The following is a 22,394-nucleotide window of genomic DNA, read 5'->3' as shown; positions in this document are numbered from 1 at the left end:
TTAGTGATTCAGCTAGTGCGCCTGCCTGGGGCCAAAGGAGAGGCATTGTCTGAATCTAAAACAATTAATAACAAAAAAAGAATGTGAGCAGCATGGAGCGGGGGAAGGTGGAGGTGGAAAGCGAGCAAATCACAGGGATATTCTGAGCTTGCTGAGCACCTCAGTAAGATCTCCAACCATTTCCAGCAGCGGCGGTTTGGATGCAGTCAAGACCCTTTGTGACACAGGAGCCTCACTAGCCCTGTTGTGCGGGGGGGGTGGGGGGGGCGCCAACTAAAGCTGGTTTTGCAATTCCTCCTGGGCCCTTCAGAGCCTCTGGACGAGGGCCATGCTCCTCCCCAGAGCTGAGCTGTGCTTCCCTGATATCCCAAGCAGGATGGGAGGAGGGGAGATGCTCAGCCATGCTAAGGGACCTGCTCAGGCCCTGCATGCTGCTCAGGACCTGCTTGCTGCACTGACCATGAAGGCCACAAAGGCACAGAAGGGAATTTCTCCTCATGATTAAACATTTGTCTTTCCTGCTATTAGCAAAAGAAACTAATTTTGTCTGTGCTCAGGCAAGAGGAATTTGCCCCCTGGGCAACATCCAGTACAGACTCTGGGCTCTGGTCCTTATGAAAAGGTCCCAGAGCTGATGTCCCTCACAACTCACAGGGTGACACAGGTGGGTGATGGAGGCACCCCAGCCACCATCGTCTCTGGAAATGCTGGCAGCAGAGACCTGGTAATGTGAAACGAGGCCAACTCAGCCCTGCAGAACACCCAGGCACTGATCTGGTGAGGGGAGACTCCAATTCCTACATGCGGTTTAAAATTGATACCCCCATGAGGCATGTTAGAAAACAAAACATTGATGCTGTCTTCGCTGGAAGCATAGGTTGCTTTGTTTTTATAATGACACAGAAAGCTCCCTGCAAAGATAGTTTCCTTCAGCCTAGCCCTTGCTGGATATGGAAGGAAGTCCTTGGAGGTGACTCTCCAATGTATCCAGTATGCCACCTAGCCCTCGCTAGCTCTACTACAGCACTGCTCAGCTCAAGCTGCTGGAAAAGACTCCCAGCGGGAAGCTGCCAGCACCTCTTGTAGAGGTCCTTCCATCCAAGGGAAGGACAAATATCGTTGGGAAGGAATCAGGTTTTACTCCTGACTCTTAACCCAGCCTCCATGCAAAGCGCATTGGTATCTACACCACCTGCTGTTGCCTGCCTTATCTTTCTGCGCTTCTTGCTCAGGCTTGCCCCATCAGTTCCAATTTTGTCACTTGTCATTGTGCCCTCTGGGATTACTCCAAAGATGAAATATTGGCTCTTTTTCATAATGATGCTTGAGGCGCTCGATTTCACAACCTGTTGGTATTTTTTAATACTTGCACACAAGAAAAAAAAAAAAAAAAAAAAAAAAAAACAAATAAACCGACCCCAAAAAACACCATTCTCCTGTAAAAGCACTATTTTCCTAACACGACCTCCACAAACTGGACAGTGGTTCTGGAGGGAGAAGAAAAACATATCTCAGTCATGTATCTGTGATTCAGTTCATAATCTTTCTAGACTACCTCAACTCGTTTGATGTTCTAAGTGCCCCCAGAACACAAAGATTAGCCCAAAGTGATTAAAACATATGTTTCATCCTCTTTATCATGTCCAAGAAAGCCAGTGCTTCTGTACATTACAGAGAATGTCATAATGAATTGTGACGTATCTGTGATATAAAGAATGGTAGCAGCTTTCCAAATAACTACTTCTCTTTTTTTGCAACAAAGAACCATATGTAACACATGGAGCCTATAGCAGTGAAGTGTATTAGAAGATGTGAATAGAAACCTTAACTTTTTCTGCTTGTTCATTCCCCCAAAATAAGAAAACACATCTCATAAAGCATTATTGTGACCACCCTTGGAAGAGAACAAGCCACAAGAAATGAGACCTTTGTTAGCTGCAGGCTTTCCTATAGCTCATGTACAACTGCTTGCTGCCTCATTGCTGCCTTTTTTTCCTGGGTAGCAGAGTTTTGTTTTGTTTTTCTTTTTTTTTTTTTTTTTTTGGGACCCCCAAAAAAAATGTAAAAAAGCAAAAAAAAAAAAAAAAAAAGCCAAAAAGGGAGGAGTGCAGACAGCATGCACCAAGCGTTTATCTGCAGCTTTATCCCAATTGCTGGATTCAGTGCTAGGATCCTCGTGGTTGAGTCCACTTTCATAATCTGGCAGTAAACCTGCCGTCAGGGCACATCTCATGACTAAAACTTTGCCATCTTCTGGTTTGAGAATCAGACAAGGCAACCAGGTGTGCTTTCATGGATGAAAGTCCCAGTGCAGCCTTGCAGCTCAGTGTAGGAGGTAAGCTAAGATGCCCTCAAGACAACCTCACGCCACCTGGAAAGCCCAGGAGAAAGCTCCCGGACAAACTAAAATTAGGGCAGCTTCCCCAGGGCTGCCTCGCAGGATCCCTGCCCAACAGCCATCCAGCCATGCCCAAGCCTCCTGTGCCAGGGCTTGCAGCTGGGCTGGATAGAAGCAGCTCCATACATGCCTCACCACTCTGCATCCCACAGGTTGCAGTGGGAGTGAAACCTCTCCACCATCCCTCCCATGCTTTCTCCATACTAGACATTATTTGGGATGTAATCTTTCTTACAGGGTAGAGAAAAGAAGAAGGAAAGCCAGTTCTCCCCTGTCCTAAGCCCTTTTGCAAAGTGCTTCCAGATTTCCAGATGAGGAGTGTTATGTTATCTCTGCCCAGTGTTATGTTCTGCAAGGCATCCAGTCAGACCAGTAGCAGATCCCCACAAAACTCAGCAACAGGATGCAATTAATAAATAATAAAATGCTGCAAAAGTCCTAACTATCAACCGGAAAAACTATTTAAAAATGCTTCTAGATAAAATCCCAGGGGGTTGTTTTCCTTACCTTAGGGGTGCCTATTTTGCAGTGGTTAGCTACGATCTAAGCAGAGATTTGGGTATTATCTAATAAAACCTCTGGAAAACCTGCTGATTCAAAGAAAAGGGGAAAAGCTCAGAAATGTGCCTTTCCTTTTTGAAAAGAGGGGTTGAAAAAAAGGACAGGAGGGAGCCTATCTTTACTACGGAGCCCACATGGGGTAGGAAGGCAGTAAAAAAGGAACACCTGAAATGTGCAGACAAGACTTCAGCAGGGAAATTTCAGTGAAGAAAGAGTTAATGCTTTTAAGCAGCTCTCCGTCCTCTTACCATAGATAAGGGTGCATTCTAGTGGCAAAATCCATGCAATGCAGCTGCATAGCTGACTGATCTAAAAAGAAACCTGGGGAATATGAAGCTTTGGAGGATTGTGTGCATGTGCAGAAAGGGGGGGGGGACGTGATTTGAAATGCACAGAAACCTCACCCAGAATTGCCTGTTCCCTTTTGATTTCCCGCTCTCCCTGGTAGCCAGCCTTGTGCCTGTGCTGGTGAGAGATCTCCCAGCGCTCACCCAACCATCCTGCTGCAGCTCCAGGTTTAACATCCTTGTGCACAGCTGCCTGGGCTGGCCACGGGGCTGCACAATGCAATTTTGGAGATTCCCTTCACCGCGCTTCCAGCTTCCCCACTCCTAGCAATGAATGAGCACCGAGGGAGGCAAGTGCAAAGGACCAGGGCCCGGAGAGCTGTAGCACTGAGGAATGCAGCGGTGGAACAAAAGGCAGCAAACTCCAAGCTATCCAAGTACAGGGGATGAGCACTGCAAAGTGCTCTCTTCTTTTTCCATCTCCCCCTACACTTTGTGCAGGGCAAAAGGCAGAAGAAGAATGAGCTAAAACGTGCAAATTGAAATTTGTATGGCAAAATTCCCCTTGTTTTCTGGCGTGCCCTAAGCAACAGCGAACTTTTCCGAAGAGTAATCTAGCACAGTTCTTACAAGCAGCCTAGCCCTCCCTCCTGCACGCTGTCTGGCCACGTTAACCCTTGTTGTCTGGGGGCGTGGGGGCACAGCCTGTACACCCTCATTGAGTTCTTACCCCTTGCTCAGGACTGGGGAGGCAGGAAGGGAGAGCTGGGGACACTGCACTCATAGAATGGGAGCAGGGTGGGTGAGAGCAGCTCTGTGGCACACATCCAGCCATCTCCCTGCTGTGCTCACCTTAGGAGCCGAGGGGTGCTCAGGGTCCCCCCACTTTCTGCAGGTCCTGGGCAGGGCACAGGAATCCCCATCTCACCAGCAAGACTGCAATCAGTCTCAATAGCACCCTGCAGATGCAATGTCCTCCTACCTCCCTAAACTCACAGTTCTCCCACCCAGATGCCCTGCAACCCAATTGCAACCATTTTTCTCCTTTTATATATTCACATATATATTTAAATATATATATATTTAAAACTGTACAGATCCCAACTATTTTTTCCCCCTGCCTCTCCCCTCCCAATCCTCGCCTTCCCCTTCCCCCTCCTCCTCCCCTTGTCTCTCCTCATAATATTATCCTTGATCACTGCCCGGGGTTTGAAGCCCAGAAGTCAGAAGCTGCACACCCCACCCCCACCGGCTCGAGTGTGTACTGATAGGGCCCTGGCTGCTGGCACCCAGTCAAGCTGAGGTGTCATTGGGATCTCAAATTGCAGCTAGGGGCTGGCAGGCAGCCAGGGGCAGTCTATTTAAAAGACAGCCTGTTCTGCAGTATTCAGTCTCTTTAGAAACTTCTCCAGGGGAAAAGTGTTGGGAGATCTACAAAGTGGATTTTTTTTTTCCATTTTCCTTTTTTTTTTTTTTCTTCCCTCTTTCTCCCCGTTTTTTACCGCTCCTCTGCAGACTTTCCAACCAAACACTTCAATTTTGCAGAAAACTTCTTTTTTCCTTTTTTTTTTTTTTTCTTTTTGCCATTTTGGGGGGCTTTTTCTCTTTCTCCACTTTTTTTTTATTTTTTAATTTTTTTTATTTTTCAAACCTTGGAAGAGGAAAGCGAGAGGGTTGAACAGAACCGATCGAAACACCACTTTGCTTCATACCACGCTTCCCAGCAGCTCGCTGCGTCGGGAGAGACTTCTCCTCCTGCAGAAGAAGGGGGAGGGAAGGGGAGCTTTGCATCCCCTCTTCCTTCTCCTGCGCTTTTCTTTTCTTTTTTTTTTTTCCCCCCTCTTGACTGCTTTGATGCCATAAGAGCAGGACGCTGGGTTTCAAGGAACTTTGCTCCCTTCCCAACCTTCCTCCTCCCATCCCTTTGGGTGCGTGTGCTTGTGTGTGTGTGTGCGGTCCCATCCCACTCCCCAACCCCTGCAACCTGTAGGCTGCAGCTCCCCGTGCAACCTTCTCTCCCTTTCCCTCCTCCTCCCCTCCCTTTCTCTTTCTGCGCTCCCGCGGATCGCCGTGCAAGTCCCCAGTTCCAGGCGAAAAAAGAAAGAAAAAGACAAAGCAAACCTAGACCCTCTCTCACAGCCAAAAGAAAAGCGGGAGACTCTCGCACCCCGAGAATAACCCTCAGCCTGGGGTGCCCGCAAACAGGGGCTGCGCTTTCAGCCGCTTTTCTTTTTTAAATTCTCTAGTTTTCTTTTTTTTTCTTTTTCCTCCCCCTCTCCCGGAGGGGCCAAGCGGGAAGCAGACGTCCCCCGCCCCCGCCGGCGGCAGCCCCGCGCCCCGTCCCGCAGCATCCATCCCCCCGCCGCGATGCTGCTGCGGCTCCTGGTGCTGCTGGGCGCCTGCCCGGGGCTCTCGCGGTGCCTGGGTTCCTTCGTTCAGTGCGAACCATGCGACGGCAAAGCTCTGTCGCTCTGCCCTCCGCCGCCGCTGGGCTGCGAGCTGGTGAAGGAACCGGGCTGCGGCTGCTGCCTCACCTGCGCCCTGCCCGCCGGGCAGCCCTGCGGCGTCTACACCGAGCGCTGCGCCCGAGGGCTCCGCTGCCTGCCCCGCCAGGGCGAGGAGAAGCCACTGCACGCCCTGCTCCACGGCACCGCCGTCTGCCTCAGCGAGAAGAGCTACCGCGAGCAAGCCAAGGCCGGTGAGTGCCCCGCGGCCGAACAGCCGCTCTCCTCTGCGCCCATCCTCCCGCTGCCCCCCTCCCCTCCATCCCCGCCTGCCTTTCCCTCTTCCGGGAGCGCTTCCGCACCCTCCCGCTTTGCTTTTCCGCCCTCCCGGCTGCTCCCTTTCCAGCTTTCCGCTTGCTTTTCCACTCCCTCCCTCCGGTTGCTCTTCCCTGCCCCCGCCGGCCGCTTTCCCATCCTTCCGGCTGCATTTTCCAGCGTTCCAGGTGCTCTTCTGTGCCCTCGCTCGCTTTTCCATCTTTCCAGCTGTGTGCCGTCCTTCTGTTCTCTTTCCATCCCCAGCTGCTCTTCCTTTCCCCCTCCCCACCATGTTCTTCCATCCCCCTCCACCACCATCACCACCACCACCAGCTGCTTTGCCACCCTTTCAGTCGCACTGCCATCCTTCCGCCCTTCTTCTCCCTCTCTTTCTCACATCCCCTGGCAGCTCTTACATCCTTATTTATTTACTTATGCTATTTCCTCATCCCTTCCTCTCCCCACTCCTCTGTCGGCTGCCTCCCAAGCCCCCAGTTGCTTTTCCAGCTTTCCAGCTGCTCTCCACCACTGCAACTTCCCTTGGTTGTTGTGCCATCCTCCTACTGCTTAACTGCTTTCTCAGCTACTTTCTCATCATTCCCACTGCTCTTCCCCCCCCCCCCCCCCCCCCCCCCAGCTCTTTTTCCATCCTTTCAGCTGCCCTTCCATTCCTTCAGACCACTTTACCCATCTTTCCCATCCATGCCCTGGCTGAATCTCCTGTTGCATCATCTCACATCCCCCTGCCTCTGGGTTGACCCATTCCTAGGAGAGTTTTCTTTCCCCACTTCCCAGCTGCATCTGCATCTGAGTCCTTTCCCAGCTGAATCCTTTCCACCTTTCCTTCATCTCCATCCTTGCCCTCTCCCTGACCTCCTTTCTCTCCACCTTGCTTATGGGCTCTGCAGCTTGAGCTCCAGGGGATCATTGCATCCCTCAAACCCTCCTGCTTTGGCATTCAGACTTTCTCTTTCACCTTGTTGCAGCCTGCTCCTGGCTGCCTGCTGCTGGGCATCTTTGTTGGGCAAAGGGCTTTAGCACTGGGAGGTGAAAAGAGCAGGTGCATTAGGAACAGGGAATCTGAATGCAAAAAAGAATGACAGTGTAGCTAACAGCCAGAAAGAACACATTAAAAGCAAGTATGAAGGCTGGCACGGTAGCACTACTGCAAAGCCAAGCTGAAATGTTTGCACCTTGCACGTGACAAAAGCACGAACGCAAGTGCTGCTTCACTTGGACGCTTGCTGCACTCCCACTGCAGGATCTGTGGCTGCTTCAGGGTTGGTTCCCCCTGTGAAACACTTCTGTGTTTCTGCCATGGCATACAGGAGGGCAGGGAGGGGTCAAAGGGACCCAGGAAACCACTTGGCAAAAAAAAAAAAAAAAGCAGAACCAAGGCTCCCCAAGTCTTTTTGGCCCAGGAAAACATCATTTTTGCTTGTTAGCAAGCTGCTGCTTATACCAGCACAATGAGAGTCCACTTCTTTCCAGCACCTAATAAATCTTGATGCATTTAGTATTTTTTCCTTATTGCTACTTGTGCTGTTATGCGCCATCCTTCAGAGCAAACACAATTTCTGTGTGTGTGTGTGTATATATATCAACATATCACTTTCCTTGCATCAAATGACAAAAAGTGTCTATCCTCCCCTAAAACTGACCAGAAATAGCAAAGCTGAGCTCAGCCTTCTGCAGGGGACCTGGACGAAGCAGGAGCCATGGGACGTGTGGGGAGCAGAGCAGGAAGCCAGGAGCCCTTTTCCCATCCTGAAGTGCAGGAGGTAGCTGAGAACCCGCTCCCAGATGAGCTATGCAGAGCATCCCGCAGCGTGTCACCCGCCGGGTTTATTTCCCTCAGTTGTATGTCTGCGAGGCAGTGTGGTTGGGACAGCAAGCCCTGTAGTGAGGGCAGAGCTGAGCCTTGTACACATAGCCAGCATGCCCTCTGCAGTCTGAAATACCGAACAAACCTTTGTCTCTTAGCTTCTTACATGAATCTCCTTAAGTTCCACCTGCCCGAGGAGTCTGGTCCTTTAGCGGATGCTCTGCATGCAGAACGTGCCTGGTCTCCTGGTAACATTGCTGCTTTTGGTTAGCTTGGGGTGGGAGCACCCTCAGAAGAAACACAGAGGGCAGTAGGACAGAGGGTGCAGGTTTGTTGCAAAACCACTGCTGGCACTACTTGAGCTTTGAGTTTGTACCCGAGTGCCACAGGGGCTCATTTCAGTGGGTTTTGGTTGAGCTCCAGTGGGGGACGCTTTGCAAGAGGCAGAGTGGCAGGTTTCTCCCCAGCTTTGCCAAAAATTAAAAAAAAAATACAAATAAAAAATAAATCAGGAATTCCTGAGGATGGGAGAAGGAAAAAACTCTCTTGGCATTCGGCTGGTAGTGTGTGAGAACAAAGTATATTTTCATAGGCGTGTTCCTAAGCAACGGGGCAAGGAAAGAAATGAAGTTTGACTTGAACGCTCTGGCCTCTGCCAGTTTGGCCAGCAGCACGAGGACTGTGTGCTGGGGGAGCTGGCTGGGCCCTCCGATTTATCAGTGACCAAAATTGGCCCTGAGCTGTGAAATGCTGAGAAAGAATCAGCACTCTGCAGAATGAACTACGGGACAGTGGCAAGGACAAGATCTAACTGCATTTCTATCTATTTCTGCGCTCGTGCTGGCTGAGCTGAAAATCACAGATGCTTTCCTCCTTATAGCCAAGGTAGAGGCACAAGGAGAACAGTGCTGGAGGCCAGGCTTGGCTCTGCAGCTGAGCAGATGTTTTGCGTGGGGACAGGATGCTCCTGGGCACTGTGCCTCAGTTTCCTCTTCTGTGAGCTGGGCACAGTGGTGCTGAGAAACGCTATGCAGGATGTGCTGCTGGCTGGCAAATGGGTCGGAAATGAAAGCAAATGTAGGATTAAAGGGCTTTGGTAATGCTTGTTTTAAGTAGGCTGATGTGTAGGTAGTGACAGGACAGTCCCTGTAGTCCTGGCTGGCACAGCAGCCAGACACTGTCCTTTACCGAAAGCCAAACACCACTGCTGTGCTGTAATTGATGTTCCTGGTTTTAAAAAAAAAAAAAGAAAGAAAGAAAGAAAGAAAAACCATGAATGAGCTTCATTTATGGCACAAGCTTCAGGATTCTGGGTTTGCTCTGTTTGGTTTAGGTTTTGTTTGAAACTCACCACGTCTTTCCATTCCGCTGCCCTGTGCTCCCGCCAGACTTCCTCCTGCTGACACAGCAAGGTCAGGCCGAGCGCCGGGAGCACGGGGCACCGAGCACAGCCTGCCGCCCCAAACGGGCTGCTGGAAAAACAAAGGTTGTCAAATATTTCCTTCTCCTCTGCCGTTCCTTCGCTTTCTAGAAAGCAAGCGAGACTTGGCAAGTTTCCCCACGAAACCGTGAGCCAATGATAACCAGGAGGGGAAGGGAGGGGGGGGGTGCAGAATTAGCGCTAAGAAAATTGTCTTTGCTGCGTCAGCTGGAAGCAGGAGGAGGAGGAGGGCTGCAGAGCCCAGGTTTTCTGCAGCTTGCATTGGGTGCAGTCCCTCATCCAGCCTGACACGTTCCCCACCCCGCTTCTCTTCCTCCTCCCTTGGCTCGGAGATGCAGGATGTGGATATAGGGTTTTGAGGTGGGCAGCAGCTATGGGATTGGGGTGCAGAGCCAAGCACAGGATCCTTTGTGCAAAGAGCTTCCGACCTGTCAAGGCAAAAGCTACAGAACAGGCCTGCAAAGCCTCCTGTCCAAAACAGGAAAAACCCCATTTTTCTTCTCATCTGAAGTTTCAACAACAATATCAATATATTAAAAAAAAAAAAAAAAAAAAAAAAAAAAAAGGTAAAATCCATCAGGTGCCAGCAAGAAAGCTGGGTTTCTGTGGTGTGCATGTATGGGGGTGGGAGCAAGGGGTGGTTCAAACAGGAAAGGAGGGGCCTTGGCTGGAGAGTCTTTTCGGCAGCCTGGTTTCTAAGGAAGAAGCAAGAATATTAAGTAGCTGATCCAAACGAAATTCCTGCCTGGTGCCAGCAAAGTTCACCGGAGCAGAGACGTGGCTCTGTGCGTGCGTGCGTGCGCGAGTGATGGAGCGACTCCAAGCTCCCTCCAAGCTCCCGCGCACGGCTGTCAGCCTGGACCGGCTCCCAGGGAGCCCGCCCAGAGCTGTACCACTGCCTGCAGTGCTGGGGCTGGCCTTACATGGGAGCCTCTGCAGCTAGGAGGGATGCTGGAGGCAGGCAGTGTGCCTCCTGCCGTCAGTGCTCGCGTACCAGCATCCCGTGTCTGGCACACGTTTGGCACACGCATGTCGGTACAGCAGGGAGGAGAGGCAGTGAGTCGGCTGTACTTGCACGCAGAGCACGGTGCTCTGCTTCCTCCTAACGTCCACTGCGAGCTTTGCTCCCTGCACTGAACAGCTCTGTGCCAAGTTGTTACAGCCGTGGTGGCTCCCGGTGCTCCTCACCCAAACTGGGAAGGCCGGCAGCAGAGGACAAGCCGTAGAAAAATGTTGTGACTTGTTTTTCACTTGCACTAACTCAGGGCAGATATAATAGCCCATAGTATGGCAAATCTTGCCTGTATTTTTTCCCTTGTAGTGTTAATTCAAGGTCAGACATAAATGAAAGGAGAACTTGGTTTGAGCATACCTGCCCCTCAACGTGGGCTGCTGAGCAGCAGAGTTATTATGCACAGGGAAGATACGCATGTGAACATACACATACATGTACCCATGTTCACACACCCACACATGCCTGCACAAACATTTAATGTCTGCAGCATTTTTGTCTTTGGGGGCAGAATGGTTTCCTGGAAGCACGCATAAATCTCTCTTACGTGGTTCTGCTTAATGACTAGAACATGGGTGTTTGGCCATAAAGATCAGATACTGACACACAGAGCAGCCTACCCTTTCCTCCCACTGAGGACTGCAATGAGATGCAGCAGGTGAGCGTATCAACAGGAGGTAAGGGGAGATAGAGGCAAGATAGTTCTCTGCCAGCTGCATGGATCTGAGTTCACATGCCATGCTTGGAATTGTGGGCTGTATTTTCTGGAGAGACTAAGTCTGTGTAAAGTACTCTGACAGCCTGAGTAACTGGAGATAGCCCAGTGAAGGTGTGGACAGGCTGTGGCTTGCTGAGGGCTGTCCATCCTCTCTGGCTATCCATCCATCTCCTGCTCCATGCCAGGACTGAAGAATATATGCAGGGAGCTGTGGTGACTGGTGCTGGGAGTCCGCAAGCTTCTCTTTGCCAAGGTAGTAACATGTGGCCTTTGGGAATCTGGGAAATGAAACCTGAATTGGGAAAAGATGGCAATTTTGGTGAGACGTGGCAAACTGAGGACAGGAGAAATAACTTCCAGTGTTGAGGAGGGGCAAGCAGCAGGAAGATAAGGTGCATGCAGAGATCAAAAATGACACAGAGTTTGGCTTCCCTAGCAGCCTGCATAATAACTGCGTAGTAAAGAGGCTTTTTACAGGTTAAAAAAAAAAAAAAAAGATTGGTATAATCTGCTTATCCTCAGGACAGGTGTAGCAAAAGTCACAAGGATGCTCTGCTGTAAGGAGGAGAGGGCAACCTCCAGGCTGGGTGCCCTCAGGGCTACGTGCTGGAGGCCAGGAGGCCACAGAACAGCTGTGCTCATGGTCCCAGGCCCCAGGGATGCTACTGCAGATTGCCAGGCACAGGTTACACTGTGTGTCAGCCTGTCTGGGAAGGGTCACATCACATCTGATGAAAAAGTGGTGAAATCCCCTGTCGTCTCCCCACTGCTCCCCCACCAAACACTCTCTTTCTACTCCTTCAGCTGTGTAGCCAAGGCAACTCTCAGCAAGATGTTGTTTTTGAAGTGGTTCTTTGATGGTGGTGATCTAAGGGGACCCCTTAGTGTTTATGTCAATCCACCTGCTCGCAGTTAATCCTAGCAGGAGCCAGCATAATGTGTTCGCAGAAATTTGGGACTCTCAGTGGTTTGATGTAGGCAAGTTTGCTCTCAAGGAAGCTATTTCTCAGCATGTTCTGAAGGATCTGCTGTCTGCTTATGATGTTTCCAGGACAAGTGTGCAAACTGCTCATCAGTCCAAGCTCCACTTGCTGCGCATCATTCCCATGCAAGGCTTGATCCTGAAAGATGCTGTGTACCTTTTTCCCATGACTGAGATCCAGAGCAACATAGGCACCTAATCCCCTCCGTGGGAGCCAGCTACCTCAGTCTTCGAAAGACTGAAGAGGAAAACCTAGAGATGCTGTTGTAGGATTGGAAAGCATTTCCAATTGCATTTTGAAAGCAATTCCAAGCTGCCCGCCTTGAGGGCTGTTATTGCAGAGTTTGGTTTGTTTGCTTGCTGGATGGACACAGCTGGTACACTGATGGAGATAATTGTTATGTTGATGGAGATAGCTTGTCTGGTTGCTATTTAAGGGGGAGAAGGAAATCCTGACAGATACTTAAGGAAATGATCCTCCAGCTAAACAAGAGAAGGAATGTATCTTAAAGGTAATACTGGGGGCAAAGTTGTCCTATAGTCTTTTTTTTAAAAAAAAAACAAAAAAAAAAAAACCAGTATAAATATTTTCTTTTTCCAATCTGGATGGAAGTTGCCCTCTGAAGATAATTGAATTTACAGACCCTTTCATTATTCTTGCTTAAGAAATTAGATGTTATGCATTGGACTAATGATGAAACCCTAGTAATTAAGCCAGTGAATGGTGATGGAACCTGGCTTTCACTTTTTAATTTAAAAGAGATGCAGGAAAAGTGGAGAAAAAAAAAAAGTTTTATTAGGAAATCTCATAACCGTGTAGCAATCACAATAGACATCCATGTGGCTGTAACATTCCCTTTCATTTGTGGCTGAAGAAATAGCAAAAGTGGAGGAAATTTTACTGCATCATTTCATAGCCATTTCAGTATTCAGTTATTTTATTTTATAACAGCCAGGGAGGCTTGAAGTTGTGGGGAAAAACAACAGCAAAGTGCAGCAGGGAATTGGTTCTGGAAAGACTCAAGACCTGTTAGTGTGATCTGAGTTTCAGACCCCCAAATGGAGACCTGTATACTGTATCCTGTATACTTTGTTGCATTGAGGAACTCTTGATGTTTTTTAACATTGAAAAGCATCTTTGCATACTGATAGACCAAGAGAAGTGTGTTGGGTTACGCCACAGTACAGTGCAGGGAGGGAGATGGCAAGGAGGGGCAAAAGCAGCAGTTCAGTTCAGGCTTGAGCGAGTTTCTTCTTAGCAATATTGCTGGAGTGTGAACATCAGACTTCTGGTAATGTTTTGTGGTACTTCTTAAGTGAATGGAGAGATGAAATAATAGCGAGACCTACCCAGCCCAGCTTTCTGACAGAGGGACCACTAAGGAAGCAGAAGGGAGGCCTGAGGGCAGAGGTGGAAATCTCATCACTGGAGCTCATAAAAGTCAGGTCGGACTGTGATCGTCAACCATGTGATGATGTGTCATCTGATGCTGACACAGAGATGAGCAATGAATGATCTCACAGATCTTTTCCATCTGGTTTAAGGCAGAGCTGTGAAAGTCGGGCTGAAGTCCTAGAAACTCTTCCAGGCTCAGCGGGAGGTTGCAGTCATAGCTGCACGTGTGAAATATTTGTGGGGTTTGACCAGTTCTCATTCAGCACCTCAAACAGGTGCATCTCCACATTCCATCAAACACACCTTCACCTCCTTCTACAGGGAGGCAAAAGGCTTCCTTATGAAGGAAGGCGGTATGAAGGGTTGGAAGAAAACCCCAGCAGCAGTTGCTTTTCAGGTCGTCTCAGCTGGTAGCCAGATGAGCAGTTCAGTCCCTTTTGTTTTCATTCAGAAGATGAGAAAGCACTTTTGTTTTTCATGAAGGGATTTCCTTTCTTTTTGCCACACCTAAGCCTCTTGGAGAAACTGTCAGTAAACAGTTGAATGATGTTTGTTGGGAGCTTCTCCAGGTTTTTACCATCAGTTACAGAGACAGTCATGCAATCTTCTGTCCTGAGTTTTCCTTCTCCACTTTTTCTGCTCTTAGTTTCTTGGCAGCATGATATCTTCTTCAGTGCCTTTATTGCAACCAGTGGAATCTGCCACTAGGGTGGATTTGTTGGAAAGCATACAAGACTAAGAAAGACTCAATGATTTCATCCTTTCCAGGAAGAAAAAGTATATCTTGGTCACTATGCTTTTGCAAGATGATTTATTTAGATTTCTCTGGATCATTCTTCAACTCATTTCTCAGATTCTTCTGCAGCTTCAGCATATGGAATGGGAAACATCTGCAGACTCCAGATGATGTGAAAGAAATATGTTTTATCTTCCTATCATCAGTGCATCAGCTACAGGAGCTTTTTGATGTAAATCTGATCCTGAAATACTTCCTTCCTCTCCACCTGCCAGTTCAGTTCCCTGGCAGATAACTTTGTTCACGAAGTGTCAGGCTGATACAAGCAGCTATCTAGAAGCAGAGTGCCTGCAATTTTCAAGATGGTGCACATCAACATTACTTAATTGAGATAGATGGATGTTTATTCATTTTTTAGGAGGAAGAGACTGAAAAGTTTCCTAACCCAGTTACTTGTTAGGTATTTTAGGTTGCATCTTACCAGAAACAATTGGATTGCCACAGTGAACCACAAATTTGGTCACACTGACGTTAACCACAAACCCTCACCCCAACTCTGTGTGCCTTACATACACAGTGCAAACTCTAAAACCTGTGTTGAGAACTGATCTCAGTCAGATTTGAGAGCTCTCTGGAAAGAATGAGCCAAAGCAAAGACACCACCTCTTGGTGAGCCCCAATCATTGCTTCTGCATGTTAGGTCAGAAACTGTCCAGCTCACCAGCTGATACCCAAGCCCAGCTCTTCGAGCACAGCGTGGATGCTTGGAGCCTGCTGGACTAACAGCTAGCACATGTAGGGAAGGAAATGTTGTCATGGAGCTACCCATATCTAAACCTGCTTTTCTACTTGCTCTGGAGAGTTGCTCCCAGGGAGTTTTACTTTGTGGCTGCAGCAAGGAAAGTCAGCTCAGGGAAGTATCATTTGTTACACAACTGCACTGATCCTTCTGTATGCTTCTAGCTGCCAGAGCTTTACCTCTCCCACCTTCGTGGCATTTGCTGGCAGGGCATAGAACTAGTGCTGACCTGGAGATCCATTCCTACAGATAGGCCCTCTGCTTCCATAGCAGAACTAAACACAAGCTGGTTCCCTTGAGAGCTTCTTCCCACATGCTGAGCTGCATTTCTTCTCCATCCGGCTTTGTGTGAGGACACCAAGGTCATCAGGACAATGATCTCCCTTTCCCATGAATCCTGTGTGAACCTGGGGGCAGCCCAAGCACCTGATATTCACGCTCTGCAGGTGAGCCCTGGCTGATGCAGCAGAATCTGCATCCACAGGTTTCTGCTGAGACATTAATCTCCTGAGAAAAGAGCTGGTCTTCCAGGCTATTTCAGCAAAGCTCAAGCAATACCTTGAGAGAAAAAAAGCCCCAGCATAGTACATCCCTTTGCCATCTGTCTCCAAGGCTCTTCAGGTGTTCCTGAGCATCCTGCTGGGTCTCAGCTTAATAAAATGAGATAAGTCTTAACCTAGAGTTGAGTACTTCTAGCCGTCTGGCTGCTTTTCCATCCCCTCCCTGAGCTTGGTCCCTCCAGGCCATAGACTTCTCTTAAATATTGTCTCTGTAGCACAAGAAAGTGAGGTCCTAGAGACATTCTTCATGCTGTCATAGGGATTTAAGGCACCAAGGTATCCCAAAGCTCTTTTTCAAAAGCATCTGTAGTTTTTGGACTGTGATCTATGGATTTTTTTGTGGGTGCTTCACAGTGTTTTGACTACTAAAGACTTACTTGCATCAGTCACCAGGTCACAAAGGTAATTTGCTTATTTTTGCAGCTCTTTGGCTAATTCCCAAATAGGAAGGAAATAGAGTGTGGGTTTTCTTAACAGTGCACCTGTATATGTAAGACAGTTTGGCACAACTTCCCATGAGAGGTGCATCATAATCCTCAGATAGACCCATATTGAAGAGGCGATGGGATTTACCTTTCTTAACTTCAGCTTAAGTGAGACCAATGGAGTCACAGGAGGAGAGACTGCGGCCTCCAGAAATGCGATGTTCCACCCTAAAACCAGAACCTTAGCCAAATGATGGGGCTTACTGCAGTTTGGAGGGTGCAGTATCCCCACAATGACCAAGACATGGCGTTTAGCCATCCAAAAGCTTCTGTGTCAGGTCTGTTGTAAATGCCTGTTGCACATGTTGTGGTCTCAGAGGGGGTGGGATGGCCATCAGCAGAAGTTGTCCTTTCCAAGCCAGGCTGCTATTTTCCAGCCCTTCTCAGTGTGTGGTGCCTCCTCCCAGTCTCTCATCACCTTCAAGCCTCACCAGCATGCTCCCACACCGACCCACCACTGAATCTCCACAAAAGCACAAAAGTTCGTCAAAAGTCCAAGCTGTGTTGCAGCTGGCTCTCCTGCAGCCAACACCCTGGGCTAGTGGAGGGACTGGCTGCAGCCTGCATCCCTGGCCCTGGCTGCTCCTCCTCCTTGGCTGGATGGCCGCCGCGGCCGCCTGACATCACTGACTGACTTCACCGGGCGGTGGTCCATGGCAGTGACCCCAGCCCTGGGCATCGTGCCGGAGCCAGCTCTGTGCTCATCCAAGCAGGGCTGGGGGTCATTCATCACCACGCTGTAAGTTGTGCCTGCTGTGGGAATGTAAATGAGCTTTTCTTTATTAGGGTGGTGAATGGGCTGGTCCTTGTGGACTTTGGGGAGCTCAGCAATGCTTTTGCTCAGTTGTGCTCTCTGGCTGCCAAAGGGTGCAAGATGAGCTGACCCTCCTGCTCTGCATCCCATTCCTGCCTGCCCATTGGGAATGCAAACACTGTCCCTGTATGCTGAAGGAGGGATTTTTACTTTCCTCTCTTGGTCAAAGATGTAAGTGCAGGCTGGAGAAGAACTTGCCTGCCCATCCCAAGTTTTAGTGTGGGTCAGGAGTCAGGACAAACAGGGGAAATACACAAAGTGAATTATTACCGGCCAGAGACCTGAGCCCAGAATTCCTGCATAAAATCCAATCTAAAGAAAAATAGGCACATCTTTTACATTACCTGCAAGTGTTGATGCTGGTTTCAGGGGCAGCACCAATGTTTCTCCTCTCCCAGCCACAAGCAGTCAAGGGAAGCAGCTTTCTGCTGCTCAGCTAGAAGCAACAGCAGAAAGGATGGAGATGGAGAAATGCTGTTTTTCCCATGCTGAAGTTTAACTAAGATCCCCATTGTATCTTTCTTTAGCACCTTCCTATTTAAATGGTGTATTATGTTAGTGCTGTAAATAGTAATAATCATGATAGTAATCAAATAGGCTGTTGGGAAAGATTGGAGGCAATAGTTGTGCCTGTACTTCTTAGGCGCACATGGCTTTTTTTCCAGTTTTTGAACAGGACAGCAAGTTCTCTAGCAGTGGCCTGTGGATGTATTGAGCACGGATCATTAGCAGCAGCAGTCAATAGGTACTTTTCCTACCTTCCTGCCAGAAACCAATGGAAATTTGTTACAAAAATTCAAGCCTTCCAGTCATTTGGAAAACACTTCCTGCTCAGCTCTGCAGTGCAAATGGGCAGGGAGGCAGTGTTCTCACACACCCACGTGCACACGCGCACACTGTGTGGGCTTCACATGTGTCCAAAACCTCTGGAGCGTGAGAGAGGCGGGGCTGGATGGGGCTTGGTGTAAGGAGATGCACAGGCTGTCCCAGGCGGCGACTATCGAGGACAGCAGAAGAAATTTATTATTTCCCTGTGACCAGTATTTTGCTGTTCTGTGTCCCTATTACACTGGAACGGTGAAAATAGTTCCTGGAGGGAAGGACTGCTGGAGAACTTGTCCTGGCCAGCCCTGATGCTAAGCCTTCAGCCCCTAGGGCAGGGGACAGCCCACACTCAGCTAAAGTTACATTCTGCCTCCCAGGGCTGATGGGAACCTGTACAAATTAGGACATCAGCAACACAGCCCTTCTGCTGACCTGACGCATGCTGGAGCCCTGCAGGTTGGTCTCCAGCTGTTCTCTGTTTTTTCCTTGGTTCCTCCATGGGTACCATAGCACCAGGACCAGAAACGAAGTCATGAGGTGGCTCTGAATTGAGTTCAGTCTCCTGCCTTAGCCATAGGGTCGCCATCCCCTTGAGATGGCTGCAGCTGGAGCTCCACCTCCAGGCTAGTCAGTATCCTCAGCAATGTCACTCTTCAGTGTGGCCACAGAGTCTAGGACATCTGCTGAGCAATGATGACCTCCTGAAGTGTGTAGAGGAGTGTGTAGAAGGGATGACAGTGGTGAGACCCACCCACCTCCTGCTGTCCATGGAGCTGAGGCTGGGAGGTGTAGCCCTGCCTCTGCACGCAGCCTGCCCACAACCCAGCCACCAGATGTAGCTGGGTTGGGGCCAGGTGTGAGGAGGTGACAGGCTGTCCCCCTGTTGCCAGGGTGGATGGGAGTTGGCCCTGGCTGTAGGCAAGAAGGGGCTGAGGAACGAGCCAGTAGGTAAAGATGGGCTGGTGGACGATTCTTTGGAGATGCTGACACGGTTCTAGTGGCATGGGGTGGCTGCAGGTTGATGCAGGTTCAGATGGCTGAGGGGCAAGGGAGGGACTGGTGGTAGCCAGTGCTGCCCCAACTCTGACAATCCCCTCATGTTGACATCATGAAGGTCTCTCACCATCTGCCCAGAGCTTGTCAGGAGTTTATATGTCAGGGACCTCTGCCCTTCAATTTGTCAAAATTGGCTTGTTAGTATCCAATTAGGGAACAGATGGACAGGTGCATGAGCTTCAGCCTTGTTGCTGGAGGAAATTAGGTTAAAAATCACCAGAGGGCAGAGAAAAGGCATCTATGGAGTTCTCACTGGGAGATACAGACCTAAACCAGGCACTGTTGTTTCCTCCGTGACTGTCTGCATTCCAAGGGAGTCAAAAGGTGTCGGTTCCATTTGCTGCTTCTGCTCTGCAGGAAGAGCTGATCTCAGGTGGGAGCTGGGCAGCTTTCAGTGCTCACCAGCCCTTGTGCTCTTTGCAGAGTGCAGAGCTCCTTTGCTTCCCATCTGTTCTTGCCAAAAGGGCTCCTCCGCATTAGCCCCTGGCTCCCAGCCCACTCTGGCTTTCTGGCAGCTTGCAGGAAGCAGAGGAACAAGGTGTTTGCAGAAGCTCAAGTTGCTGAGCATATGAGTGGACACAAGCTGCTGCAAACACCCACTGCACCACGATTCCAGGGGACTGGACACTCTGTGCTGTTTCTCTGAATCCTCACTACTGTGTCCTGTTTGTTATTTCAGGGCTGTCCAGGTAACCATGCCTCTCTTGTTTGTTACTGCACAGGTAATGAGCTGCAACCTGTCTTGTTCTTGTAGGGTTGCCTGCTACGAAAGGGCAGCTCAGGGATATGCCCTAGCAGGCAGTGCCAGGGGGCTCCAGGGACAGAAGAGGCAGTGTATCACTGCTATGGGTGGGCTTGTTCACTGAGGGTGTCTCATGGCTCCTTTCAGACCTTGGACTGCAGCAGCATCTTGTGGCAAAGTGTGCTTTTCGATTGCACTCTGTGCATTCCCAATATAATCAATCTCTTCCCTATCCCCTGTCCATTATCTCCTTATAATAGAGGAGTGACTTTGAAATCCTTCAACAAGGCAAAAATATGGGCACATGAATGTCATGGGGCAAATTGGCAAGAGGATCCTGTTCTGGATATACATGCAAGTCCCAAAGATGATGGATGGGATCATTTGTGTTGCTTTGGGTAGTTTGGAGGGTGCTGAGTCTGGTATGCCGATCAACCTCTGTTCTTGTGGAAGAATAAGAAAGAAAAAGGAGGCTGCTTTAGTAAATATGTGTCTATGGAAATCTTGCCAGCTTTGAAAAGTCAGAGTCCAGTGACTGGCCTGTCCCCTCAGCCATCTCCAGGGCCACCCACAGGTTGCATGCACCCATATGCAGCCTGGTGGGGCAGCCACCTGCAGGGTCACTCCTGTCTTCCTTGTTGTTTCAGCCTCTCTGGTGCCTGTCATCCTGCTGCAGTGGCTTCTCCCATGCCTGCCTGCTGGTCCCAGCACAAACCTGGCAGCATCAGTACTGGACTCCTGGGAACCATGGGCTGGGAGACAGCAGCCTCAGGAGCTTTAAACCGTATTCAGATTTAGTCCAGATATAGCCCTTTTTCACTCTGGTGGCTGTACTAAAGGTCACAAGTCAGCTAAGTTTAGACTGTCATCAGCTCTCTCCTATATATATCCGAGTAGGGCTCCTGACTGCATCCATCCGGCACAGGTCATGCTGAGGCGATGTGAGGGGGTGCAGAGGGCCATGGGCAGAGCCTAAATGTGTTCCTCCCTTGCCCCTGGTATCATCAGTGATAGCTGTGTTCAGGCAACATTACTCTGCAGCATTGCCTCTGGCTTTACCTGCATCACTGCAGGCTGATGACTCTGGTCAGTGTCTTCAGCATCACTGCCAATGTGTCTGTCCAGCAGTGTGGCAGTTTTGCTAATCGATAATCCTTGACTTTGGAGTCATCTCGTCTTTGAGTATCCCTGGCTTTTGTTCTTGCATCTGCAAGGTTGAGATGTGAGCTTATCACTTAATCCTCCTGCTATTGCTAAAGAGGGACTTCTCCCCCACATTTTGTGTCCTCTCTGGTCCTCTCTGGATGAGGGATAACCATCCAGATAACCAGTCATTCTCTACTGAAACACTGAGAATCATGATGGCTTTGTATGTAAGAGCCCATTCAAGACCCCCCAGCTCCTCCATGCCCAGAAAGACACTTTCCTGTCCTGAGCTTGGGATCACATGAAATACACACCAAGTCCCAAAAACTTGGGATAAAACCAGGGCTATAGGAAGGAGATGGAAAAAGGCTTTCAAGGAGAGCATCTTTAGGCACAGGATTGGGCAAGCAAAACCCTTGTCATCTGCTGGAGGCCTGACAGTTCTGTATCCCTTTCCTTCCAGAACGGGAATCCCGTGAGCATGAGGAGCCGACCACATCGGAGATGACGGAGGAGACCTACCCGCCTAAGGCCTACCGGCCCAAGCACGGCCGCCTCTCCGACCTCAAAGCTGAGGCTCTGAAGAAGGACCGCCGGAAGAAGCTGACCTTAGCCAAGTTTGTGGGCATGGCAGAGAACACAGCACATCCCCGCGTGGTCATCCCCGAGCTCCGGCAAGAGTTTGAGCTGGTGGGTGCTGCCCACTTTGCCCCATGGAAGGGGGGCTGCGGGAGGGCTTTGTGCCTCTGGCAGGGGGTACCGGTAGGAGGGACCAGGGGATGTTCACAGCTCAAGGCTCCCTGCCTAACATACTCTATTCCTCCCCCACAGGGCCCTTGCCGCAGGCACATGGAGGCCTCCCTGCAGGAGCTGAAAAGCAGCCAGCGGATGGTCCCCCGTGCTGTGCATCTCCCCAACTGCGACCGAAAGGGATTCTACAAGAGGAAGCAGGTAAGAGCCCTGCAGAGGCAGGGATGCTCCCCACACAGAGAGGCTTTATTCTGTCACAACCAGATAAAGAGAATTAAGGTTTTTCTTCTACTGGGCTAATGGGAAGATTGCAGTAAGCCTCTCCAGGCATGGTTGGTGGGGGTTGGCCTTGTTGGTGGCTCAGAGCATCCTCCAGCCTGAGTCTAGCATCCTCTAGGAGCAGGTGGAGTAAAAGGAAATGGAGAGCTCCAAGCTGGGAGATGGAGATGATGAAGTAAAAGAAGCAAAGCACGAGGCTGAGCCTCAGTCCTAGCACAAAGGAGGCATTGGAGGGTGGTGGCAAGCTCCTCATCTCTGCGTTTGTGTGTCTCTCCCCAGTGCAAGCCCTCCCGGGGACGGAAGCGTGGGCTGTGTTGGTGTGTGGACAAATATGGCATGAAGCTGCCAGGGACTGACTACCTGAGTGGAGACCTGCAGTGTCACGCATTCGACAGCAGCAACGTGGAGTGAAGTCGCATCCCCTCCCTCTGCCCCATCACCACCCACCCAGGCTCCCTTCCACCCTCCCCTCCGCACCTCCCTGCGCCCCAGGACTCCGATTCCTTTCATCTCATGTAAGAAGAATAAAAGAGAGGAAAAGAAAAAAGAGAAAGAGAGGAACAGAACAAAAAAGATAAATAAGGGACAAAGAAAAGGAGAAAGGAAAAGAAAAAAAGAGAAGAAAGGAAAAGTTTAAAAAAAAAAAAAAACCACAAAGAAAAGAAAAGAAAAGAAAAGAAAAGAAAAGAAAAGAAAAGAAAAGAAAAGAAAAGAAAAGAAAAGAAAAGAAAAGAAAAGAAAAGAAAAGAAAAGAAAAGAAAAGAAAAGAAAAGAGAAGAAAAGAGAAGAAAAGAAAAGAAAAGAGAAAAGGAAAAAGGAAAGA

General features: G+C 49.5%; 1 protein-coding gene across 1 annotated transcript; it reads left to right on the top strand.

Moving 5' to 3' along the window:
• The first annotated feature begins 4,633 nt into the window (after positions 1 to 4,633).
• On the top strand, positions 4,634 to 22,164 carry IGFBP5 (insulin like growth factor binding protein 5). Its single transcript, XM_042877935.1, has 4 exons — positions 4,634 to 5,944; positions 21,006 to 21,232; positions 21,374 to 21,493; positions 21,851 to 22,164. The coding sequence occupies exons 1-4, from the start codon at positions 5,614 to 5,616 to the stop codon at positions 21,980 to 21,982; spliced, it is 810 nt and encodes a 269-aa protein (XP_042733869.1). The 5' UTR covers positions 4,634 to 5,613; the 3' UTR covers positions 21,983 to 22,164.
• Positions 22,165 to 22,394: the final 230 nt, after the last annotated feature.

Source organism: Lagopus leucura, unplaced genomic scaffold (assembly GCF_019238085.1).
Source record: "Lagopus leucura isolate 7727_CA_CO unplaced genomic scaffold, USGS_WTPT01 Super-Scaffold_100019, whole genome shotgun sequence".
In the NCBI taxonomy this organism is placed as follows: domain Eukaryota; kingdom Metazoa; phylum Chordata; class Aves; order Galliformes; family Phasianidae; genus Lagopus; species Lagopus leucura.
This window is presented reverse-complemented; position numbering and strand designations above follow the sequence as displayed.

What these genes read in the sequence shown, in the direction of transcription:
- IGFBP5 (XM_042877935.1), top strand. Translation starts at nt 5,614, where the DNA reads ATGCTGCTGCGGCTCCTGGTGCTGCTGGGCGCCTGCCCGGGGCTCTCG. An exon ending in CCGCGAGCAAGCCAAGGCCG is followed by an intron (nt 5,945 to 21,005) that starts GTGAGTGCCCCG and finishes CTTTCCTTCCAG; the next exon opens with AACGGGAATCCCGTGAGCAT. An exon ending in TCCGGCAAGAGTTTGAGCTG is followed by an intron (nt 21,233 to 21,373) that starts GTGGGTGCTGCC and finishes CCTCCCCCACAG; the next exon opens with GGCCCTTGCCGCAGGCACAT.